This window comes from Prenolepis imparis, unplaced genomic scaffold (assembly GCF_030444845.1).
Source record: "Prenolepis imparis isolate NDT839.2.m4 unplaced genomic scaffold, iyPreImpa1.0 SCAF_7, whole genome shotgun sequence".
In the NCBI taxonomy this organism is placed as follows: Eukaryota; Metazoa; Arthropoda; class Insecta; order Hymenoptera; family Formicidae; genus Prenolepis; species Prenolepis imparis.
Window position 1 is genome coordinate 1,720,553 of NW_028141165.1, and position 24,072 is coordinate 1,744,624.

General features: G+C 39.7%; 2 protein-coding genes across 2 annotated transcripts; one reads left to right on the forward strand and one right to left on the reverse strand.

The window, feature by feature from the left end:
- Nucleotides 1-313: 313 nt before the first annotated feature.
- LOC145938428 (ribosome biogenesis protein BMS1 homolog) lies at nucleotides 314-4,449 on the reverse strand. Its single transcript, XM_083042058.1, has 2 exons — nucleotides 3,457-4,449; nucleotides 314-3,302 (listed from the first exon to the last, which is right to left on the reverse strand). The coding sequence occupies exons 1-2, from the start codon at nucleotides 4,296-4,298 to the stop codon at nucleotides 437-439; spliced, it is 3,708 nt and encodes a 1,235-aa protein (XP_082898184.1). The 5' UTR covers nucleotides 4,299-4,449; the 3' UTR covers nucleotides 314-436.
- A 441-nt stretch (nucleotides 4,450-4,890) lies between these two features.
- Chic (profilin chickadee) lies at nucleotides 4,891-23,244 on the forward strand. The gene is made up of 3 exons (XM_083042517.1): nucleotides 4,891-5,116; nucleotides 16,367-16,636; nucleotides 19,731-23,244. The coding sequence occupies exons 1-2, from the start codon at nucleotides 5,006-5,008 to the stop codon at nucleotides 16,634-16,636; spliced, it is 381 nt and encodes a 126-aa protein (XP_082898643.1). The 5' UTR covers nucleotides 4,891-5,005; the 3' UTR covers nucleotides 19,731-23,244.
- Nucleotides 23,245-24,072: the final 828 nt, after the last annotated feature.

Below are 24,072 nucleotides of genomic sequence, written 5' to 3' on the forward strand. Positions count from 1 at the left end.
AAGGAATTTCGTAAATTTAATTAAATTACAATATACTACGCACTTTTGCAAATGATAATGGATAAACATACATGTAAGTAAAATTCACTTTAAGCATGTACATATTTTATACACTTAATAAAAGATAAAAAACACTTTCTTCTTTTTATCTCTACATTCACAAATAAATACATGATAAAAACTATGCTAAATAAAGCACTTAAATTAAAAAAATAAAATAAAATAAAAATTTATCCATTGTTAAATCGATTAAGTTATTAAATGAGTTTTTAAAATTCTTATTAAAATTATTAAACGTTTATATTATTAGCGTTATTATATATATTATATAATAATAGGACGTTTATTATATACATTATATAATAAATGTACAACTTAAACGACGATCTTCTGCAATAAAAATATCAGTCTTTATTTACAATTTTTCTTAGAAATCTCATCGGTTCTTTTTATTCTCCAGTTTGCTGAGATCCCTGAATATCTCCTTCTTCATCTGCTTCTGCTTCTTCATCTTTTTGGCTTCTTCCTCCGCGATTCGCGCCTGATACGCCGTTATCCTCTTCGTCATGGCCTCCTTCGTCTGCCTCTCCTTCTTCGCGTGATACGTCCTGATCATCTTCACCAAACGCGCGATTCTCTCCTCGCTGGTCTCGCGCACGACGGCGACTCGAGCTTGCTTGGGCTTACGCAAGTGTGGCAGAGACTGAAGCTTAGGCTTGTCCCTGTACGGGAGTTCCTTCTGCAATTTGCGCGGGATAGACAGCGGCTTGAATACCTTAACGTCTCGCTCGATCGACGTATACATGGAATTCTCGTTGGCTACAGCGTGAATATTTCTCTCTCGTTTCAACTGGCCCGTAGTCTTCATTCCTCGCCACTGATTCTTCTCCGAGGCTGGCAGGAGCAACGACGTCACCGGATTGTAGAAGGGCGGCACGTCGACTCTACACCACGTTTTGCAAAAGACTATGTCGCTCAGCATGATCTTGTCTTCGAACGTGGCGCGGAAGCAACCCTCCGGTTTGGCTTCAGCCTTCTTGATCTGACCGCGAATACCTGAAACAGTCTTGATCCGGGCGCCCTGGAACTTTGCGACCTCGAGGGCACTGTTGAACATGTCTTTGATAAACGCGGTCTTGCGCTGAATCTTCAAGGGCACACCGGTAATCTTGAGTTTCTTCACCACCCGTGTACTCTTGTCCATCTCCACGATCGAGCCGGTCGCCGCGATGCGAAAATTCGCTTCCCTATTCGCAACATCCTGTATCGCCAAAATTCCAGTATTCTGCGGAGTGATTGGGCCCCAAAAGTGGACCATACACGCCACATGCTCCGGCGTGTACTTTAACATTCGGTGGCGCAGATTGTCCTCCAGTTTCGAGTAGATCGGCAACGATTGGAATCTACGCCAGCCTACGGAGAATATGAGCGGATCGCGACTCTTCAGGATCTTCGGGTACCATCGGTGCTTCTTCATCCGCGCTTGCACGTAGCCGATGTTCTCTTCGCCGTGCAACAGGCCGCCGACGATGATTGGATACGTTGGGTCCAGATTCGTGATCAGTTCGCACGGCACCGCCTCGAGCTCTAAACGTACATACATGCCGGGACGGTAACCTTCCAGCTGTACTCTGACATCGTCGTCAAGCCCTTCGAACTCGGACTTGTTGATGCCCGCCTGCCTTTCCACCTCGGCTTTTAGCTCGTCGTAGTACGTTGTCTTTTCCGTATCGTCATATTCCGCGTCAAACTGCTCCTTCAGCTTCTTCTTCTTCTCCAGAAGCTTCTTCTTTTCTTCCGTTTGTTCCGCCGATGACTCTTTGGGAGTTGCGTCTTCCCCTTTGTGCTTCTCTCCGGTCTCCAGATCCTCGAAATCACCGTAAAGATCTTCGTTGTCTAGCTTCAAAAGCTCCTCGGCATCCTCCGATTCCTTCCACTTACCCGTCACGAAACGGTTGATTATTAGCGCCTTATTCTCCTCTAGCAGCCAATCGCACGGGCTCTCCGTCGAAAAGAAAACGGACTCTTCCTGATCCCGCAACTCTCGCTCCTGTATCTTCTGCTTTTGCTGCTCTTGAGCTACTCGGAATATCCCGCCTATATCTTCCTCAGCTTTCTTGTTCTCCAACTCCTCTTTCTTCTCTTCTGTCAGATTCGCGCTCTTGTCAAATACGCCGTAAACCATCTTCATCAGATTTTTGTTGCTCTGTTGGCGATTGACGAACGCTTCTCTCGCTTTCTCAGCTAAATTTCTCTTCCACTTAAACTCGTCCGCGACTTCTTCCTCGCTCTCGTCCATTTCAATGTCATCCTTTTCTTCTTCTTCTTCATCGTCTTCTTCGAATGCATCTTCCTCGAAGTCGCTAGTCCGATCGTCCATCTCTAATCCCGCGCGCGAGTCTTCGTCGCTGAGCTCATCAAAACTTTCATCATCATTAGTCTGTTGCGAGTCTTTTTTAGTTGATTCTAGAAAATTCAGTGCTTCTGAAACCTTACTCTTTATCAATCGGTCTGATTCCTTACTCAGGGAATGATATACATCTGTATTTTCTTGCAAAACATTCTTCTTATCGCTTGTTAATTCAGATTTATCGAGATTGGCATTTTCAATAGTTGCATTAATCGAAGTTTTCCTTTTTTTCTTCTTTCTTATATTGCCTTCTACATTACTTTTTCTCTTAACGCCTTTTTCATTTGGTTCTTCCGAAATTTCCTCATCTTCATCGTCATCACTTGATTCATCTTCATCTTCATCATTTTCATTCATTTCATCACCATCGTTATCATAATCATCTTCATTTTCATGTTTCGCTTGATCATTATCATCATTTTTGTCCAGAACATTTTCTGATCCCTCATTTGCTTTATCGTTGAATATTACTCTCCGTCGAATCCTTTCATTATCCGTCACCAATTCACCCATGTAAGGAGCCATGCTTTCATTCACGTCCTCTGACTTTATCGGCGCGGCGTCACTGAACAACTGTAGTTCGCTGTGTTGCAATTTCTGGTCAAGCGTTTCCTGCGTATCCATTAGAGCGCTCGCCAGTCCTGTATCTTCGTCTTTATAGGAATGGCTTCCGCCCAATTCTACATATACTGCGTCCTTGTCGTAAACTATGCCACCGACGCCGGAAAATGGCGCATAAATCAGTCGTTCCTTCTCCACTAAAGCTCGCTTCTTTATCTGCTCTGGAAGTGGACAGGGATCCGGTAGAAAATTCACGTCCTTGATTTTCATATCTCCGCAGCCTGGTATATGAATGGACGAGTCTTTGTTCAAAGGAATTCCTCTGACGTATCTAGAAGCAAATATCATGAATTAATTAAAAAAGAAAATGTATATATATATATATATTTAAAATTTTAATAATATAAAAGTTACTTTAAAAATGGGTTTCAGATACAAGCGAAAGGTAACTTAAAATCAAAGATTCAAATTATCTTTACACATACCCGTACAAACTAACAGTTCTATCAACTTTTTGATTCTTCCTAATCAACTCTGGCGATGTCAAATCCTCTATTCTGTCGGCAAGTATATAGGGATGAGTGGTGCGCCAAGCTAATGGTCTAAATTTCATAACCGATATGAAGCGTGCCAAGTTCTTTATCTCTGTACGAAGATACTCATCGTGCAGCAATCCAGAGAGGTGGAACAATTTTGCACCGGCGTACACCTCTGTCCAGAAGCGGTGCTTCAGCGTCTTCTTGATCTTCCTCATCTGTGTCGCATTCTTTATCAAATCTAGGTGAGTGAGGACACCCATTATTCTCGGCATGCCGTGCACGTGACACATATTTAGAAACTCAAATATCTCCATTTCAAATCCGTAGGAGGCGTCTATCAGCAGGAGAGCCAAGTCCGCAACCTTGGCGAGATCGATCATGCAGTTCACATCGTTGTTGCATTCTATGAACGTGATTCTTTGTTTCTTGCTGGACACGACGGTGACCGGGCCACGTATATTGGTCAAGGGTTGTTTGACGTAACTCTTAATCAAGCATTGAATGACCAGCGACTTTCCCACTTTCGGTGGACCTACCACTGCCACCAGGATTGGCGGCGGCTCCAAGGGTGTTCTGTCAACTAAGGGTATGTGCTGCTTCTTTGTCTCGATATCTTGCTTGCGCCTGAACCTCCTCTCCGCTTTAATCGCGGAGTTGAAGGTGAACGCTTTCGGATTTCTCGGCTTATTCGACGTCGAGTCCTGCTTCTTCTTGGCCTTTTTCTTTTCTGCCTTGCGGCCCGCATTGCGATCTCTGTGACTCTTGTGCTTTACTTGGTCGTCATCCATTGTTCTTTCTATAAGACGTTTCTTCCAACTCGAAGAAATTACTTAGCACATGTTCATTTAAATAATTATCAACTCAATTTTAGGTTATGTTATCTCGTTCACGTGCGCCATAAACAAGACTTTCGAAAGTTGTCGAGACTGTCCCTAGAAAGCTTAAAGCTATGACTATACGAATATGAGAGAGCCAATAGACTATACATTTTTTAGAAATGTTTCCAAGTAAAATGGTTTGTTTTTCTTTTGGACAATTTGCGCAAAAATTAAATAATTTAAATCATTATGCCAAATTCTTTTATATTATTTGTTTAATCGATAAATAAACAGAATTTGGGAAACTTCACATATATAAAATCCAAGATAAATACAAGCGATCGAAATATCGAAATATCGCTTTATCGATAAATCGAATCGACTTTGGAATGTCCCTAGAATCGATCATTGGTTACGGAAACGTCGGTTAGGGGGCGCGACTAGTAACATCGCCGTTCGAAGGACGACTCGGCGATGACGGCAGATCCGTCGAAGAGGGAGGGGAGGTAGGGGGCGGGCGGGGCGGAGAGGAGAGGAGGGTGGCAGCAGCACGACCGGCGTTTCAGAGCCGCGTATCGGTAGTCGTGAGACGAGGCAGTCGGTGACGGGTTGCGGTCGTCTAGTGTGGCGTAGTGTGAACAGTTTCGGTCGCCTCCTTCCCCCCCTTGTGTTCAAAAATGAGCTGGCAGGATTACGTTGATAAGCAGTTGCTCGCGTCTAGATGTGTTACCAAAGCGGCGATCGCCGGACACGATGGCAACGTGTGGGCGAAATCCGAGGGCTTCGAAGTGAGTAGAAAAAAAACTTCCAAAAGAGAATCCTCCGAGAAACGCGCGCGCGTGAGCGAGAGAGAAAGAGAGAGTGAATGGGAAATAGCCGAGGAGCGAGAACGAGAGAGAGAAAGAGAGAGAGAGATAATACGTATGTATGCGTGTGTGAGAGAGAGAGAGAGAGAGAGAGAGAGAGAGAGAGAGAGAGAGAGAGAGAGAGAGAGAGAGAGAGAGAGAGAGAGAGAGAGAGAGAGAGAGAGAGAAGAGAGTGACGGGGCGGATAAGAACGCAGGGAGAAGCAGCACACAGCCGGTAGCACGCCCCCTCGATAAAAGGGAAAGTGCGCCGAGTAAAGAGAGCCCTCCGATTACACGAGTAAAACGCGCTTTGTCGACGCGAGAGAAAGAGAGAGAGAGAGAGCGAGAGAGAGAGAGAGAAAGAGAGCGAAAGCGCGAGGACAATGAGAGAGCGAGAAGGAAGGAAGGAAGGAAGGAGAAAGAAAGAAAGAAAGAAAGAGAGAGAGAGGACAGATGCTCCGGCGAGATCTTCCGCGCGGCTCGCCCGAGCCTTCCTTCGTGCTCCTTGTATACGAACCGGTTCGAGCGAGCGTCGCGGCATGTCGTCCTCTCCGAACTTTCTAACCCCGAAATACAAGTGCCACGTAGACGTATCCGATTCGCCAGCCGGCCGGCCGGCCGGTCGGTCGCGACCATCGCGTCATCGTCGTCGGCCTCCGCGGGAGATGACGACGACGACGACGACGGATGATAGGGTCGCACGCTCTCGGGGACGGCGGACATGTTTCGTTCTAACCGGCTAGCTCTGTCTCTCTCTCCCTCTTTCTCTCCCTCTTGCGGCTTTACGATCCCCGGAGGTACGCGACGAATCGATCGACTCCGATGTCAAGTGCACGCAAACGAGTGCCCTCGTCGGCGAGACGATCTCGACGAGGGCACCCGGGGCGTGCTCAAGTAAAGTCGCGTGAGTAAGTAAAGTCATTCGCCGGCGGAGAATCGATTTACTTATGTATCTCGCGCACGCTTCATATAGGGTGTGGCAATATAGGTGTTCGCTGAAAAGAAAAATCCTCCCGTCTTCGAGTTACGCGCGGCGCTTCGAAAAATCCGGCGCGGATGATTTCAGGGAGCCGGAGATATAGGTGCAGGAACACGTACGGGAAAAAAAAACACGAAGAACGTTAGGGAACGATCTCCCCTCGTCGAGAAGCGAGAGATGTGGGCTTTTTTGGCTCATTTGTACTGTTTACGCGGCGCCGCCGAGGCTCCTCGAATTCCTCGAAATTTCGAGTATGTAACGCGCTCTCTCTCTTCTTTCTCTCTCGCGTGCCGCTTTCGCGTTCTCTCGAAATCTATACAACGGCTTTTTCGGCGGCGGCGGTCGCGACGCTTAACATGGCCGCCTTCTATCTTCTATCAACGCGCCGGGCACGTTGCGCTGTCGCATCATCGCCCGACGTGGAAATGGTGGTCCATTGTCTGCGATCACGACGGTCCTTCTTAATCGACGGGCCGGCGATCGCGTCGACGCGTGTCGCGAGTCCGCGAGGACTTCCGGCGAGAGCGAGCATCCGTTCCAGCCGGACGAATCGAATTTTTTAGGTTAGTCTGAGCGACGAGCGCACGTAGGCGCGCAAGAAAGAGAGAGAGAGAGAGAGAGAGTGAGAGAGAGGTTTTGACGCGAGTGGGACGATCTTTCTGTCTCTCTCTCGCAATCACCGATGTGCGTTTCGTCACTATCCGGCTAATAATACTTTTCGAATATCACGAAATATTACATTATATCGTCGAGTTGATGATACTATTTGTTCGAGTCGTCTTTATCCTGCCCGAGAGCTAAAATCGAACACTAATCGGAGTTGAATTAATCACTTGTCTGTCGCACATATGTTTCATTACGTGCTTTGCCGGTTTGTAACAATAATAAGAGTCTGTGAAAAACGTGTGATAAAAGTTTATTATGAGTCTGTTAATCTGCTTTTGATAATAGCCAGAGTCGACATTCTTTCTCAAAGAGATACATTTTTGTCTTTGAAAAAAATATATACATGATATTTCATTTCATACTCGATTATGTACTCAATTTTAATTAGCTGCAAAATAAAAAAAATTGCCCGGCTGTTAGAATTTTTCCTGACTTTAAGATTAATTTTAATCTTAAAAGTTGATATATGTGTGTATATATATTAATTAAGATTTTTGACGTTTCTTAGATATTGCATTTTTCACTCATTAACTTTTATGAAACAATCGCACATTTTTTGATTATTCAATTAATAAAATATCGAAATATCTATTAAATATCGCGAATAAATATACAATAATTAATTATGATGTTTAATCGATAGTTTATTAATATTTTCAATATTAAAAAAAAATGTTTTCCTAGTAAATCGTTATCTCTTTGCATGTAATATGTATATTATTTAATGCAGTTTATGTGATCAAACAATTTTTATAATTTTCTATTTCAAGAGACATTTTATGCAATTGCAAATCGTCGATTCTTGTCGACGAAAAAATAAATATTTTCTATAGAAAGTCCAGAAATTCTCTTTGAATCTTTCTTCAAAGAAAACAAATCTTTGATAGCTATAATTTGCACGATGATGTTTCGCGCTTCTTCAATTCACGAGACTAATAATATCGGTGATTACAGGAGAAACATGGCACATTACGAGACGTCGTGCGAAACCGATATGTCGAATCTAAAAGCGCCGAAGAGATCACGTGTGAAGAGACATTTTTGCGTCGTTTAAACGTTTCTTGGAACGATAACGTGTGTTTTTCCTAATATTTTGCTCGGATCTCTATCTCATTGTCGCACAACGAGGTCGGTTCTTTACAGGGAAAAAGAGAAAAAGAAAAAAAAAAAAGTGTTTCTTCTTCGTGGTCTCTTCAAGAATCGCAGGGAAATCCGCAATTGTGATCGACGCGCCCTCCGCGTTGCACTTTTCGAAACTCGTCGCGAATCGCTGTCGGTAAACCTGTCAGTGAAATGTGATCGCGAAAGACTCAGAAACCGCTTCTCGCGAATTGACATTGAAACCGGTTCGGATCTCGACCCGTGACACCCCGACACGCGGAAGCGAATGATGTCCACGTTTGTCACAATGGAAGCGAAACTGGAAGCGATTGTTGAATCGTTGAATGTTGATGGATAGGATTAAGGGGAAAGAGGATTAAGGAAATTTCTTTTGGCGACTTCAGAAACGTGGTAAGAGTACACACAGAGGAGGAAAAATCATTATTTTGACATTATTTTGATGTAGTTTGACATCAAAATGTCATCAGAACGAATGCTTTTGTTATACCTGGAGAGATAAGAAAATATATCTTATCAGCTAGACAATTTTAAAAAGATTAATATGGAATGTTAATTTATAGGAAACACAGAGTTCTAATTATGATAATTGTGACGTTGACAATTTGAAAATAAAGATATGTCATTCTCTTCTAATTAAATCTATTTCAAAACTTTCATCATTTAACATAAAAAATTTAAGGATATTTATTTCTTGTAATTTTTGACAATGTATTAATGCTTTATATTACAATTTGGAAAAAATCAGATTAAATTATAAAAAAAGCTATCTTTAAATAATTTATTATATTTAATTTATTATAATAAATAATTAAATATATTAAATATATTAGAACTTAACTTTTAAAAGGAATTTATTGCAAAGATTAAAGTTAAAATTTTTGTGGAAAGATAATTTGAAAAGAAATTAGACATTTTTTCAAATCTAAAAATACATATAAATATATATATATATATATATATATATATAATATTAAAAAATATATATAACGTTTATCAATTTTAACATTGGAATTGTATTCAACGGGACCTGAAAGATTTTTAAGTATAAATGAAAGAATTGAAGAATGTTCATAATTTTCAGTTACTTAATTATAACTTTTTCCCGCGATATTAAATTTTTTAAAAATGTTAATCTTTACAATAAATTTACTTAAAAGTTTTAACTATTCATTTTGGAATGAAAACTAAAATTTTTCTAACACATGCTGTGATTGTGTAGTACTGTAAAATACATTAAAATCATTTTCTTTTATAACTTTAATCTCAAATTGCTTAAAGTTATGAAATGAACATTTTGGAAATCGCGAAAATGTATTCAGCATTAAAAAATACGTGTTTAGGTTTGAAAAAAAGAGTGATTTCTTTTCGAATTCTCTTGTAAAAGGATATTCTTTTCTTCATCTTGTTTTTCTTATCGAGAGATCTTTCTCTGGCTTTCTCGTTAGAGTTAATTGATTTATATGTATTTAATTGATTCGCCCCGAAACAATTAAATTGTTTCGGGGCGAAACAATTAAATCTATTAGCATCAAAACTGAAGAAAGAAAAGAAGAGAATCACATTAAAAGCTCGAGATTAAATCTAATTGCTTACATAGGAAAAATTTTAGAAAATATATTAAAAAATTATCTAGTAGCGCTAAATTAGATTAGAAACGGGTAGAGAATCTCAAAACTTTCGTTGAGTAGAATAGAACAGAGAGAAAGAAAGACAGTAGAGGAGTTTTTTAAGCGGAAATGGTCACAGAACAAGTCGATTAGATTAGGATAGGTTAGGAGTGTGCGGTCACACATGGCTACTCGAAAGAGTCATGGCTAGACGAGAGAGATCGGGAGAGATAAGGCCGCAGCTGCCTCGCGCGCACTTTCCGGTCGCAAAAATGGCGATGCCGGCCGGCCGGCCGGCAAAACCTCTCGCAGTGCTGTGTCGCGAAATCGGGTGCATCGAGAGCATCAATTCGGGACAAGGCCTTCGCCGAGATGGGATATAAATTAACGCTCCTTATAGGACGTAAACGCGACGCGCTGAAATCACTTCTTCGCGAAAAAAATGACCGTGTGCCTTTTCGCGTCTTGAAACTAAGAACATTCATAATAACGAAGGAGAATAAGTATTTATTTTATTATGCAGTAAGTTTCGTTGTCTGTAGTTTTTTTTTTAATTATATATAGAAATATATAGCGTGCATTTTTTAAAAATATATATATCATTTATTTATTTATTACATCTTTTTAAAAAAAATCTGAGAAACTGTACTCGTAATTTTACCCGAAAGATAAATTAAAATATAATAAGTTGAAATTATTTATTTTATTATAATTTATATTATCATATTATAATTATAATTTTAAAAAATTATAAAATAAATTGAAATGAATTAAACTTTTACTTTGATCGATTCAAACAATGACATTTTATTGCATTATAGAGTTCATATTCAAAAATGATAAAATTGATCAATTAGATGCTTCTGCATCGATAATTTTGATTATGAATAATTCTGTTTGAAAAAAATAAAAAATGATTACTTTTATCCATGCTTAATATAAGATCATAGGAATATATGTTACATTTATCTCGCGATTATTCTCTGAAGGATATTCTACAAAGTTATAGTTTCTTTCTCATCATGTTAATTATCGGTGTTAATTATCATAATTAATTTCCACGACTGACGAGAGCGTTTGTTAATCCGGCTTCGTATAAAACCAGTCCAACCCGGATCGACGAATCTTTAACCTTTTAGCAGCGAGAAATGTTCTCTTAAAACTTTTGCAACCGCGTGACACCCTGTCCAGATTTATTTTCTATCAATCAGTATAAAATGAGCATTACTATCAGACTATTAGCTAGCTTGTTTATAAGCATGTTGAAAAAAAAAAAAATTTATTTGTGTATAATTCATTCGTAAAATATTTTTGTAATCTTATCGCGTTTAAATGAACTCGTACGCGGACTTAATCTCAATGTTTGTGGTCGAAGGGTTAAACCAGAATATGTGTGAAACATTAGCTTCGACCGAGTGATTCATTCCTCTCAGGGCCGTACCACGTCGGAAGGTGGGCCTCTGTCACCCATCTCGGGGTCTTATCGTGACTCACACGCCTGGTTTAGCATTCTCAAACCGTCTCAAATCGATACGCCAGAGGGGAGACACTATTCTCGTTCAGCCCGACGAGAATATCTCTCAAGTCCGTTTGTCGCTAAATATAAGTAGCGTGAAACGAGTCGCGGAATTTTGTTTAGCGACTCGTCTTCGTGATCATGCAAGTTGCTGCGGAGACAGCTTGTCGCAGTTCGATGACTCCGAGCGAATTGTTCTCGGAGTGTCGAAGGTCGAACGGTTCTCGATCGCGAATGCAAATGTTAAGGTGTGAATCCCCGAGTGCGACTGCAAGTATTATTCTTCTTTTTTCAGTCCCGCGTTTAAAGCGAGCTTAATCTCTTCTTTCATTCGTACACTGAAAATAAATTGTTAACTTGACTAAACCGTTTAACTAAATAATATTTTGTTAACTGAACATATAAAAATATTTAAATTAAATATAACATATTAAATCTAACAAAACGTGTATTTGACTTAAATACTAATATATATGTCCAATTAACAAAATAGTAATTTAGTTGAACGGTCGAGTTAACAAATTTTTTTTCAGTGTACACATTTTCGAAAATTCATCAAAAGATGACTCTAAAATGCAATAATGCAATTTAATATCGAGCGATTATAATAAAATTTTGAAAAAATCATGACAAACCAGAATGGCAGATTTAGATTTATGTTCTTTTTATCTTTCTTTTTTGGCATATTTTTGTAATATCTGAATAATGAATCACGCGCATTTAAAGTGTCGTACTCATTGTTCGAAATCTTTTGTAATTTCACGAGAGAATAATGAAATATGCACGAACGGTATCGTGATTGCGGAGCAACACGAGAAACATGCTAGGAGTTAACCAGAAAGCGGACATTATTTTCCCGCCAACGCGTAACAGGATAAGATACTCTCCTCGACGCGTACTTTATCGCGCCGCCGATAAATGTGGGGCGAGCTTTTTTTCCGTTATCGGTATAACGCGAGCCAAGGAAAAACGTAATCACGTAATTCTGACTCATAAACGTTATGCCAAGCAGACGATAATAAGTAGCATTAAGAAGGAATTAAACACACCTCGCGAGGAAGAACAAGAGACAGATTCTGTATTATGCAAAAATTGTAAAAATTATATCAGAGATAAGAAAACTAAAAAGAAGACACTAGAGATTTATTTTCACACATTACACGTTAAGGCTCCTGGGTGCTCACCGCGGCCATATTGGATTGTGACGTCAGAGGCGAGAAAGCACACGCTGAAAATTCTTAGATGCCATTTTTGAATGAAAAGATATTTCGATTAAACAGCACTTCAGATGGCTTTAGCACACTCTTAAAAAACCCCGAAAACTATCTTTTTCCCTTTATAATCAATCAACATCTATAAAATGATCGAGATATCAGACTTTGACATGCGGAATGACTGCGCATGTGCAAAGACCAGACGGACTGGGCTTCATAATATTACATTTTACAGCTGTTGATTGATTATAAAGGGGAAAGGATAGTTTTCGGGGTTTTTTAAGAGTGTGCTAAAGCCATCTGAAGTGCTGTTTTATCGAAATATTTTTTTATTTCGAAATGGCATCTAAGAAATTTTAGCGTGTGTTTTCTCGCCTCTGACGTCACGATTTCGACATGGTCGGAAAGGAGCCAGGAGCCTTAAGAGAGTCCTCGTGAGGATAACGAGAGATGACCTCCTTTCTGACAGTATTGTGAGAGCGAGAAGTGCAAAAGTTGAAACGGTCTCTCTCGATTAATCCCATGTCGATTCAAGTTATATACAGAATAATAGATAATAAAAAGGGCCAATAAAAGGCAAACGCAAGATAAAGGATTCGATAAAAAACTCTTAAATAATTTAGGCAACACATTTATTAATTAATATAGTAATATTTATATTTAATTTTTAAATTAAATCTCTTATTAGCCCTTTTTATCACTTATTGACATATTCAAAGCCTTTTTTATTTTATATATAAATATCGCGGACAAGAGTTTTACGAATTTCAATTCATTCCTTAACGAAAAAAACTTGTCTTACCTATTTTAATTATTAAACAATCTCATGTATTTATATATATGTATATAGACAGAGAGAGCTTATTGTTAGCGATAAATCAATATTTCGCGAAAGCAGGTTCCGTTATGTGAAATTGACCGAAGTATAAAGCGCTGTTAGTTGTCGAGGTAGAGAATATAACTTGGATAGGATTTTGTCAATATATGTCCGATTTTTGCGAGACGTGTTTTGCATTTCACGTTTCGACTGAGGGGACGAGAGTATTTAAACGTGACATTTCGGCGGAAATAGCGACCGAGGGACGCACAAAGTTAGCCTCGGGCGGATGAGCGTGAGAAAGATGTCTTTGCGTACATACAAAGACGCTCGTAATCGGATGCACTTATAATTCAAGGCCGTCTTAGATCATCCCGGATTAAACTGCAACGCGCCACCGACATTTAGGCGTGCATCGATCCGCTTTCACGGACGCTATCCGTCTACGTCACTCTTTGCCGAGAGAGAATAGCTCTCTTGAAAGTCTCTCGTGAAGAAGAATAGCTTCCCGCTCTTTACAAGGAAGAAAAGAGACGCTCATTTACGTCAGAATTTATCGAGTTCCTCCTCCTTCCCTCCTCCGTGTGAAAAAGAAATCCATTTTCTAAATTCATGACTGAAAATTTGAAGAAAGTTCGAGTTCAGCTTTTGCTGCGAGCGAGAGAAACTCGTTAAGGCTCCTGGCTCCTTTCCGACCATGTCCAAATCGTGACGTCAGAAGCGAGAAAATACACGCTAAAATTTCTTAGATGCCATTTCGAAATAAAAAAATATTTCGATGAAACAGCATTTCAGATGGCTTTAGCACACTCTTAAAAAACCCCGAAAACTATCCTTTCCCCTTTATAATCAATCAATAGCTGTAAAATGTAATATTATGAAGTCCAGTCCGTCTGGTCTTTGCACATGCGCAGTCATTCCGCATGTCAAAGTCTGATATCTCGATCATTTTACAGATGTTGATTGATTATAAAGGGAAAAGGATAGTTTTCAGGGGTTTTTAAGAGTGTGCTAAAGCCATCTGAAGTGCTGTTTAATCGAAATATCTTTTCATTAAAAAATGGCATCTAAGAATTTTCAGCGTGTGCTTTCTCGCCTCTGACGTCACAATCCAATATGGCCGCGGTGAGCACCCAGGAGCCTTAAGATGTTAGCTTGGACAGGATTTTAAGAATTCGTGTAACTCGTGACTGCAATAATACGATCGATGCGAATTATGCGGCTCTTAGCGTTCATTATTTCCATATCAGCTGATCTGTCAAATACGAAGGGAATTAAAGGAGCAATTGAGATTTTCAGACACTTGGCTTTGAAATCTGTAATCTTTCTCGGATCTATCGCGCGTATATATTTCGACTCGTTTTCGAGAAATCCATCCTATAGAAGAACGTGATGGTTTTCTCAATGTCTCCTTTATCGCATTTGTCGGCATGAATAAAGGAGCAAATTCTTCTATACAAAGTCGGGTGCCAGAGAGCTGTGCGTCGCTTCAATAGTAAATTCTTAGAATTCGCAGACAATCTCTTCGTAATAGGGAAAAAAAACACCATTGTTGCGGAAGTTTAATGTTTCATATTAATTATTTCGACGACGATAAAACTTTAAAGTTTATTCACAGATAAAAATAATATTCGAAATACAATCGTAGCTTCACAAGCATCGGTATATTCATCCTTTTATTAAGATGATGTATTAACTGTTCCAGTTTCGACATATATTTCACGAATCATCCTACATTTCTAAATTATTTATAATAAGAATTATTTTCTATTAACCTGGAAAAAAAACTCGACATCTAAGTTGTAAGTAGTCGATCTGTCAGGCACGATTCTTTAGCATGATAACATTGTTAACAATAATTTCATGACTAGATGAAGCACAGACGATTATGATAATTCAACGATAAATAATCGCGAGATATTTCTATTATTTGCTCGTGTGCAAATTAATGATGCATAAATCTTACGTGTATCGGAAAAGAAAAAAAGCGCAGAAGGTATCGACAATGTTGCTATGCTTCTTGACACGTGTGAAAAATAGATTAGCATGTAGGATTTTCGCGAAACTCATTTGACATTTGACACGTATCTTTTCTCGAATATAGCGAGTATATTACAAGTAAACTTTGAACTTTTCACGGAAATATAGGATATATTTCATTTTCGCAAATAGGAAATGTCGCATTGATGATAGAAGGGAAGAGGAAGGGGGAGGAGAGAGATGGAAAGAGATGACGTTGGTTTTGATTGCTCTTATGAAAACTTTATATAGTGATGTCATCCGTATGCATGGACGATATTGCACTTTTCGTATCTCGAGATCCTCGCGGATGATCTTGAGACACTTCAGATCTCGGCTTTAATTTTTTCATTAAAATTACAATTTATTCAGTCGCGAAATAATTTCGCGATTATTCAAAATCAAAAGTTTTCATTTTAATATTTTATTTTAAAAATAATATTTATGTCTTCTGTAATCATGGAAGTGAGATGGAAACGATTTGATTGAACGGCTTGTATCGAATAATGAAGCATTCTTGATCAAACAACACGTGCAGATATTTATTTATGCATTTTCAAGGTTCGGGAGCATCTGTGCGAGAATAAAATAGAATGCAGCGTTTCTCTAAATGCTAGGCTCCAATACAGATTCACTCTCGTGTATGTGTGTGTGTGTATCTAGCATGAATGACGAGAGACGATCGTTTGTTTGCGAAGCGCTGTATCTGGTGTGCTTGCTCTCGCGTAATCAAGATTCAACATGTTTGCAGTGATATAAGAATAGATAAGCGTGATGTACGCGTATTTTACTAATAAATAAAATCAGCAAAGAACAGCTGATTTTATCGCACTATCTCTCTTTCAATTCATTTTCTTCGTTGAGGAATTTTTGACAATTTTACTAAGGAAAACATAAATTTTCAATTTTTTCACGAGTATAATTTTTAAATTAATTTTTATATAAGAGGACAATTTTTATATATTAATTTTGCATAACATTTTTACGATTAATTTTGAGAAATAACAGATTTTTATTCGAAAAATGCGTGTCTCATTTTTAAATCAAGGAACCTTTATTCTAAGCTTAACGAATACTGACACCGTCGCAATCTCTATAATAATATAATAATAATAATATAATATTCTCTTATATATGACACGGATGTGGTCGTGGTTTCCGGGATTTACATTTCTCACAAAAGTTTAAGCGCGTTATTACTGTCACTGTGCTGTCACTGATAATAAGAGGCTTTTCTCTCTCTATTTCCAGGTAAGTAAAGAAGAGCTCGCGAAATTAGTGCAGAGCTTCGAGGAGCAGGACATCCTGACGTCGTCGGGCGTTACCTTAGCCGGCAGCAGGTACATCTACCTGTCGGGCACGGACCGTGTGATAAGGGCAAAACTGGGCAAAATCGGCGTGCACTGCATGAAGACGACGCAGGCCGTAGTTGTCTCCCTATACGAGGACCCCATACAGCCTCAACAGGCCGCATCTGTCGTTGAAAAACTGGGCGAGTACCTCGTGTCCTGCGGCTATTAGGTCAGTATGATAATAAACGACATTTTCATCTTCGAAATATAAATCATTGCGATCGCAGCGTCTTGGATTTTTGTTATGTAAATCGATGGAAGAAGCTCTGTGCAGTTTTAAATTTGTAGAGATTTGTAGAGATTGCTTTCCGACAGACGGCGGAAACGCTTTAATCTACCTCTCCTTTAAATTCGCGCTCGTGGGAACTTTTCAATCTCGCTTGAATCTCGGACGAAAATTTTCGATCCTGTATTCGCGCTGCGTGTGCCTGACAATGAAATTTCATTAACTTTGCAAATACGTGGACGATGTTATGCTGCTGTAGAAGATATTTAGAAATTTAAACTGGATTAAAAACAACACGAATATTTTTAACAAATTAATAAGATGTTATACTATTATATATATTTTCAAGAGAATTATATCATCTTATATACTCTCAGATATATATTACATTATTATATTTTTATTATTATTTTATACTGAAGTATTATACACATATTATATACATATTATATTTAATTTTTCTATACAAATTTTTCATTATATATATTGGAATAATATATAAAAAATATATTTTTTATTATTTAGTATATATTTATATATTGATATTTTTGTATACAAATTTCATATCGAGTGAAATTCATTACTGTCAAATAATTTTTAATTCAGTTTCTCTATCGTCATCAGGATTTTCATTAGATTCTCGCGGTGGAAAATTTTACGGAATGCTCCAGACTTTATGAAATGCGAAGACTCGCCAGAGCAGCGATGTCTCCTTCGTAAAATTGGACAAAGTTTCGCGAGCTGTAACATATATACTGTATCCCGCTCAGTCACCGTCACTCCACGTATCCGCGTGCGAAATCGGGTGCCGGTTCGTGTCACTGATTAACGGAACCCTCCGTGTATATTCTCCGACTCTCCCTCGCATCGATTTAACCAACCCGGAGTTTCCCTCCCGCAGCCATCCGCCGAGCATTACGCGCTTATCATTATCGGCTTGTCACTCAATGGTGCGACGCGCACTCGCGAGAGAGACGACAGAGAGACGCCGCTATTGTGCGATTGTGCGCTCCGTTGCGTTTTCGCGCGTCTGTCAAGCTGCATAACTGCGGAAAACAGTCCTCTCCTTCTCCTCCTCGGGGAAAGGTCGTTGCCTCTTCGCGCTCGTCGTCTATACGTTCCTGTAATTCGCGTAAATTGCAATCGACAGCGTGCATTCGTTCGGAAAGAGAGTATATCCCTGAAACGACTAGACTTGAATTTTCCAGAGGACGTCAAGTTTATCGATTTACTGTGCGAAAGAGTAGTCTTAGTCTCGCAAAATCTTGTTATACTCATAATAAGATCCATTGCGGAATGCCAATCAAGTTTGCCGCAGCGGTATTTTGTCATAATTGCCCAGTTAGTGTCGATCTTCTGGGAAACTTATTGAGCTCCTGATAAGCATTCTCACGATTATAAACGTTGCTCGGGAATCTATATAAATTTATTTAATATTTATCACAAATGTATATAACATAATTATATAATTAATTAATATATAATTTATATAATTTTATTATATAATTATAATTAATTATTATAATATAATTCAGTACAATTAATTAATATACATTATAGACGAAAGATATATTTTCTTACATATGTCATCGGTCATCGTATCTGTCTACATAAAATTGTTTCGAGTTCCGCATATGTAGGACGAAAAAGATTATAACGCGGCATAAAAAATCGATTTTACCCGGTCATTTCTCGCGACGGGATTCAACATACGGTTGCACTTTGCCAGCGCTTTGTCAGCGCAGATTATTGCCACTCCGCTGTATATCGCGAATTCGAATACAAATCGGCAATACATATGCTTCGCTTGTATATGTAAACGAGTATATCGCATTCCGATAATCGAACACGACAAACGGCGAACAGCGTTATACGAAACCGAGAAAACAGCGCGCCCACTAATGAGACACGTATAACGAAATTTGAACAATTTAAATGACCGCTTAACGAGCTGTTTACTTTGCGATCTATTTTCCGCCGATAATTACCAAAGTACGAGCAGTATTTTCCGACGTTAAATATCTCGCTAATTAATCATCTTGGCTTACACGAGACTGAAAAAAAAAAGGTTCTCCAATAAGTCATCTCGTTTATCAATTGCGTAATTATTTTTGAATCTCCTATATATTCGTAGAAAAAAATAAAAATATATTCGTAAGAAAAAAAAATCGAAAGAGCCTCTATGGGCGAGTGACGTGGCGAATTTTCCACATCATCGTCGATTCGTCGCGAGAGGTTTCGAGCGACAAACAAATGATCTCGGTGACACGCGGAGTCCGAGAAACGCTTGGCTTTCCGCTCACGCGTGACTCGCGCGGATAATGCTCGGCGAGCCTTTTAGCTTGATATCAGCTCGTACCGCGATGACTAATCGCACTGCACTTGTGCATTCGCTTATTCAGTCGCGAGGTGGCATCGGATAAATATTTTCTCCTTTTCTTTTTTTTTTTTTTCATGAACAACGGAACTCTATATCACTTCCGTTCATGGATAATTGTTCGCTCGACATAATTGGCATTTTAAAATCATTTATTTGAAAAAAAAAGAATCTACAAAATATATAATTGAAACTCTGACATCAAAGTCCTGTGATAATATTGTCGCGTAGAGGAAAAAATTGATAAAAATCTGACGGATACCAATTGTATCTTGTCAAGCTAACGTTGGACTCTTTGTGTGTTTATCTTATCATTTCACACTCCGACATGATATAAATTAAATAGACTTTCTATGACTTTATGAAACTGTATATTTTTTCCCAGATTAATATAAGCCTTCTGTCAATGTACAATTTTTTACTTGTCCATCAATGTATGAGAGTATCCGGGGTACCAACTATTGTATTTTGTTTCGGACGGAGAAATGTTTCGTCACATTTGCATTTAAAGTTACTTTGGGTATCCGTTCATTGATAGAAGAGTTAAAGTTTCTTTTTTAATGTATATATATCTCTAATCTTTCTCAATTAATTAATTAGCATTGTGCGACGACGTCCGCAGCCGACTAACCTGCGTCGTAATCCTGCTTTCTGTTGCAGTAACCTCTGGGACCCAACACAAATATCTAATATTAATAATAAACGATATCGGTCGATTATTTTAATGAACAGCGAATGGAATGCGCCATTGCCGCACGAGTCGCGCCGGAACTGCCGCAAGCCCTGCCGCGCGACAACCCACGAATGAAGAACAGCAACAACATCAACATCTACAACAGCAACAACACACAGAACGACGACAGTAGTAGCAAACTACTTAACTACATTATACTGCTCCAGTCATTATTCTCTTCTCTTCGATTTCTGTTTCTTTTTTTTTTTTTTTGCTCTTCTGACGCGCAGAGAACGGGAAGAAAGAGCCACCACACGCACCGCGCGAATCCACGCACGCACCAACGTAAACAACGTACGTAAACAACGACGCACCCTTCTTCCTCTTCCCCCTCTCCCTTCTCTCACGCGTACGCAATCCAGTGTCCTTGCGCCCTTCTTGTACCCCTTTCCCGGAGCCCTTCTCTCAAACGATTCCAAACACGTATACGTACTTAAGCATCTACGTGTATAAGATCCTCGTAGGTGGTGCGTGACGGATGCGAGCGTCGGAGAAAACGCGGGAAAATGTATCGTATATATCGGCGCGAATATACCGATCGATACGCCGATATCACCCCGATGTCATTGTGCCACACACATACATACATACGCAGACACACATACATATATCTGCTCTCTATCTATTCCCCCCAAACTTCGCGGGCGAACGGCTGTGACGATGCGCGAGATCGCATCATCCGATGACGGAAAATCGACACGATCGGTACTGGAAAGCCGATAAATACTGTACGGAGATATTGTGACGTCACGCGCGATGACATTCGACCACGTGTCGTAGGGTTTGCGCGCGCGCAAAATTACGCGACAGAGAGAGAGAGAGAGAGAGAGAGAGAGAGAGAGAAAGAGCGCGATAGATTGCGATGAACGCGCTTGACGGATCTTTCATCTCTTCTGACTATTATTATATCTAGAAGATATTTACCATCGAAAAAAAAAAAAATAGATGGATTGTGAAGCGCGCGATTCGCAATTTGTCGCGCGACGAAAGCAACGAGCGGCTTTGGTCCTCCTCTACTTTTCATTCGGCTTCTTCTCCGGAGGGGAAGCGCGGTCGCTTCCGCGCGAGAGATTCTTCGGCTGTCGTTCTCGGGTTCGAGGAACGTGTCGCGGATCACGTGCGACGTACGCGGAAGCGACCCCGGCCTTTCTTATGTATCACACATACACACGTACTCAACACACACACACACCCGCTTCTCGTTCACGCACCCAGTTTCACGCGCGCACGAAGAGTATACATTGACGATCGATCGACGAATATCATCAGAGGGAGAGGAGAAGGAGAAGAAGAGAAAGAGAGAAAGTGCGAAAGAGAGATGAAGAGAGTGAAAGAGCGGAAAAGAGGAAAGAACGCGACAAGTCGAACTTTTTTGTGACCGTTTACGTGGTGTTTCGCTGACGGAAAAATAAAAAAATGATATACACACAGACACACACACACACACATACACGTATGAATTAAATATAAGAAGTAATGATAATAAATAATAATAAACTATTGTGTGTTAGGCTTACAGTCTTTTTCGTAGGGCACGAAAGGGTGAGCGCGCGGGCGAGAGAATGAGAGAAAAAGGGAGTAAAAGGTTTAGAGTGCTAGGGAAACTTGGTATAAGTTGAGAAAAAGAGAGAGAGAGAGAGAGAGAGAGAGCGAGTATAAGGAACATTTGGAACGAGAGCGAGGGAGAGAAAGGGACAGAGCGAATGAGAAGATGAAGAGTGAGAGAAAGAATGATTGATGATTGAAAAAATTGACGGAAAAACGAGTTGAGATTTTGAAACTGACGACGGCGCGGGATAATGGAGAAGAAGGCGAGAAGAAAAAAAGAGAGAGAAAAGTGAATGAGTGAGAGAGTAAGAGAGAAATGAATGAGAGGGAGAGAGAAAGTGAGAAAAAAGTGCGAAAGTATAATGATGGCGATAACGACGGCGGCGGCGATAATAACAATGATGATGATGATAATTGATGATAAAATGATGATGACAATGCGGGCGAGCATGCGGCAGCGGGTGATACGGCATGGATTGGCCGCAATCCTGGCCGCCTCCCCCATCCCCCCCAAGAATCGATACGGTCCTTTTAGCTATTTACTGTCTTTATTATTGCTATGTGTAAGAAGAATAAAACAAAATGGCGAACGATGTGTCATAAACTGCTGAGATTTTGATCGATGAAAAGGTGAGAAAGAGAGAAAGAGAGCGAGAGAGAGTAAGAGAGAAAAAGAGAGAGAAAGTCGCATAAAAAAAAGAAAACACATTCACACCGACATTTATAAACATGTACACACACACACGCACATGTACAGCCACATACATCTACGCGTGCATGCGAGAGTAATGTTTTTTACACAGCAGATGCATTCGCAGGTATATCGAACTATAGCGAGATTTCTCGAGGTCCAGCAAACGAGCCTAATTACGATTCTTTTATTGTGTCAACTTTCGAGAAGTTCGAGCAGAAGGGGGGGAAGAGGAATAGCGGCGTAATAAGTAAGCGAGATGAATAAATTCTTTTGGTTTATACATTTCGGTTATAAAGGCGTAGCCTCTAGTCTCTGGTCCCAATTATTAATTTCAATTATATACACGAGAATACTGAAATTAATAACTTCCTTATCAATGTTTCACAATTATTAAATATTTTCTATCTCACGCTGTTTTTTAATAAAAAACATTGATATAAAATATATATTTTAAAAATTATCTCCATACATATATATATGTATACAAATTTAATATACACAAAAATCAGCTGTTTCTGGAATTAGGGGAGAAAAGCTATTCTTTTCTCGTCTACCATTCCGTCGACAGAAGATGCACGATAGAATATATCGCTGGAAGCTCTTCGTACATCTCTGTCAGATAACGAGTTCATTATCATTTGCATATGCGAGGAAATCGGTCCCGATCGGGACTTTTATTATTCCGCGGTCCTCTTATCTTCGCGCGGTCGCGTCATCTTATCTTTCCTTTGTCGACTTCCGACTTCTCGGCCCCCTTCCGGGAGAGATTCTCCATCTACGGTTGACAAACAAAAAGCGAGAAACTCCATTCGTCGACTGCGCGAGAGAGAGAATCCATTTCCCGAGAAGGAAGAGGAGGATGAGGGATTTCTTCTCTCGTTCGCGCGAAAATCGGCGAATCGACGGTGTATCTGCGAATTTCTGTTGTGTATCAGTAGCGCGATAAAGTCATTCGATGCACGGTGAACAACCTTACACACACAGACGTATATATAATACACACACATACATATACATGTACACCCAGAGACATATACACACGATACCGCTACCAATTATTACTACTATTACTACTACTGCTACTATTATTACTATAATTGGTTGCTTGTCGATTCGTCTGACGCCAAGCAGCGGCCCAAACTACTATGTAACGATTTTTATTGATAACAAAGGAAGGAATAAACATTGAAGTAAAATAATTGTAATAAAAAAGAAAACACAAAAAAAAACGAAAAGAAGACAAAGTGATTCCTACATATGGATACTCGTATCACAATCTCGCTCTTCCGTGGCTCTACTTCCGCGTTTCTTCATGTTCTGCACGGGACGTACGGGATGTGGCGTGTGTTCTTTTCCTCTCGATCGACTTCAACTATCGATTCGTCGTCTCTTTTGGGAGAAAAAAAATTAAAAAGACGAAAAAACCGATATACTTTACCTTCGTTCAGCCCACGGTTTCTCGCAAGTTTTAATAGAAATTCATCTTCATTTTTATTATATTGTTTTCCACACTCGGTCTTTCGAAAAGCGATGGTCCGTCGAGAATTGACGAGGATGGCTCGTCCCTCACTGCCCATAATAGCTGTGCTAATGGAGCGTTACTCGTATATCAATAATAAGCTCGTATCTCTGCTATCGCCGTAAAAAGATTCTGCAGGACGTGGTCTTACCTTTGTTGTACGAGCGAATGAGAGAGCTCGTGCATTTTTTTTTATTGTCATATGTATTTTTTCATATATTTATTATCGAAATTCAACGACGATTCGCGATTATCCGGCGAGAGGAAAGGACCGCGGAAAGGGAGGCGCAGGAAGAAGGATACACTTGTACGCGGGGGGCGAGAGGAAAGAGACGAGGGAAAGAGAAGAAAGGAAAAGAAAGGGTCAACGAGCTACTACAGATGCGCGCCGGACAACTAGATGTAACTTTTGTAAAGCCGAAATACGTATATATATATATATATATATACATATATACTTTTTCTCGTAAGGATCTTTCGCATTACGTCGATGATGATGACGACGAGA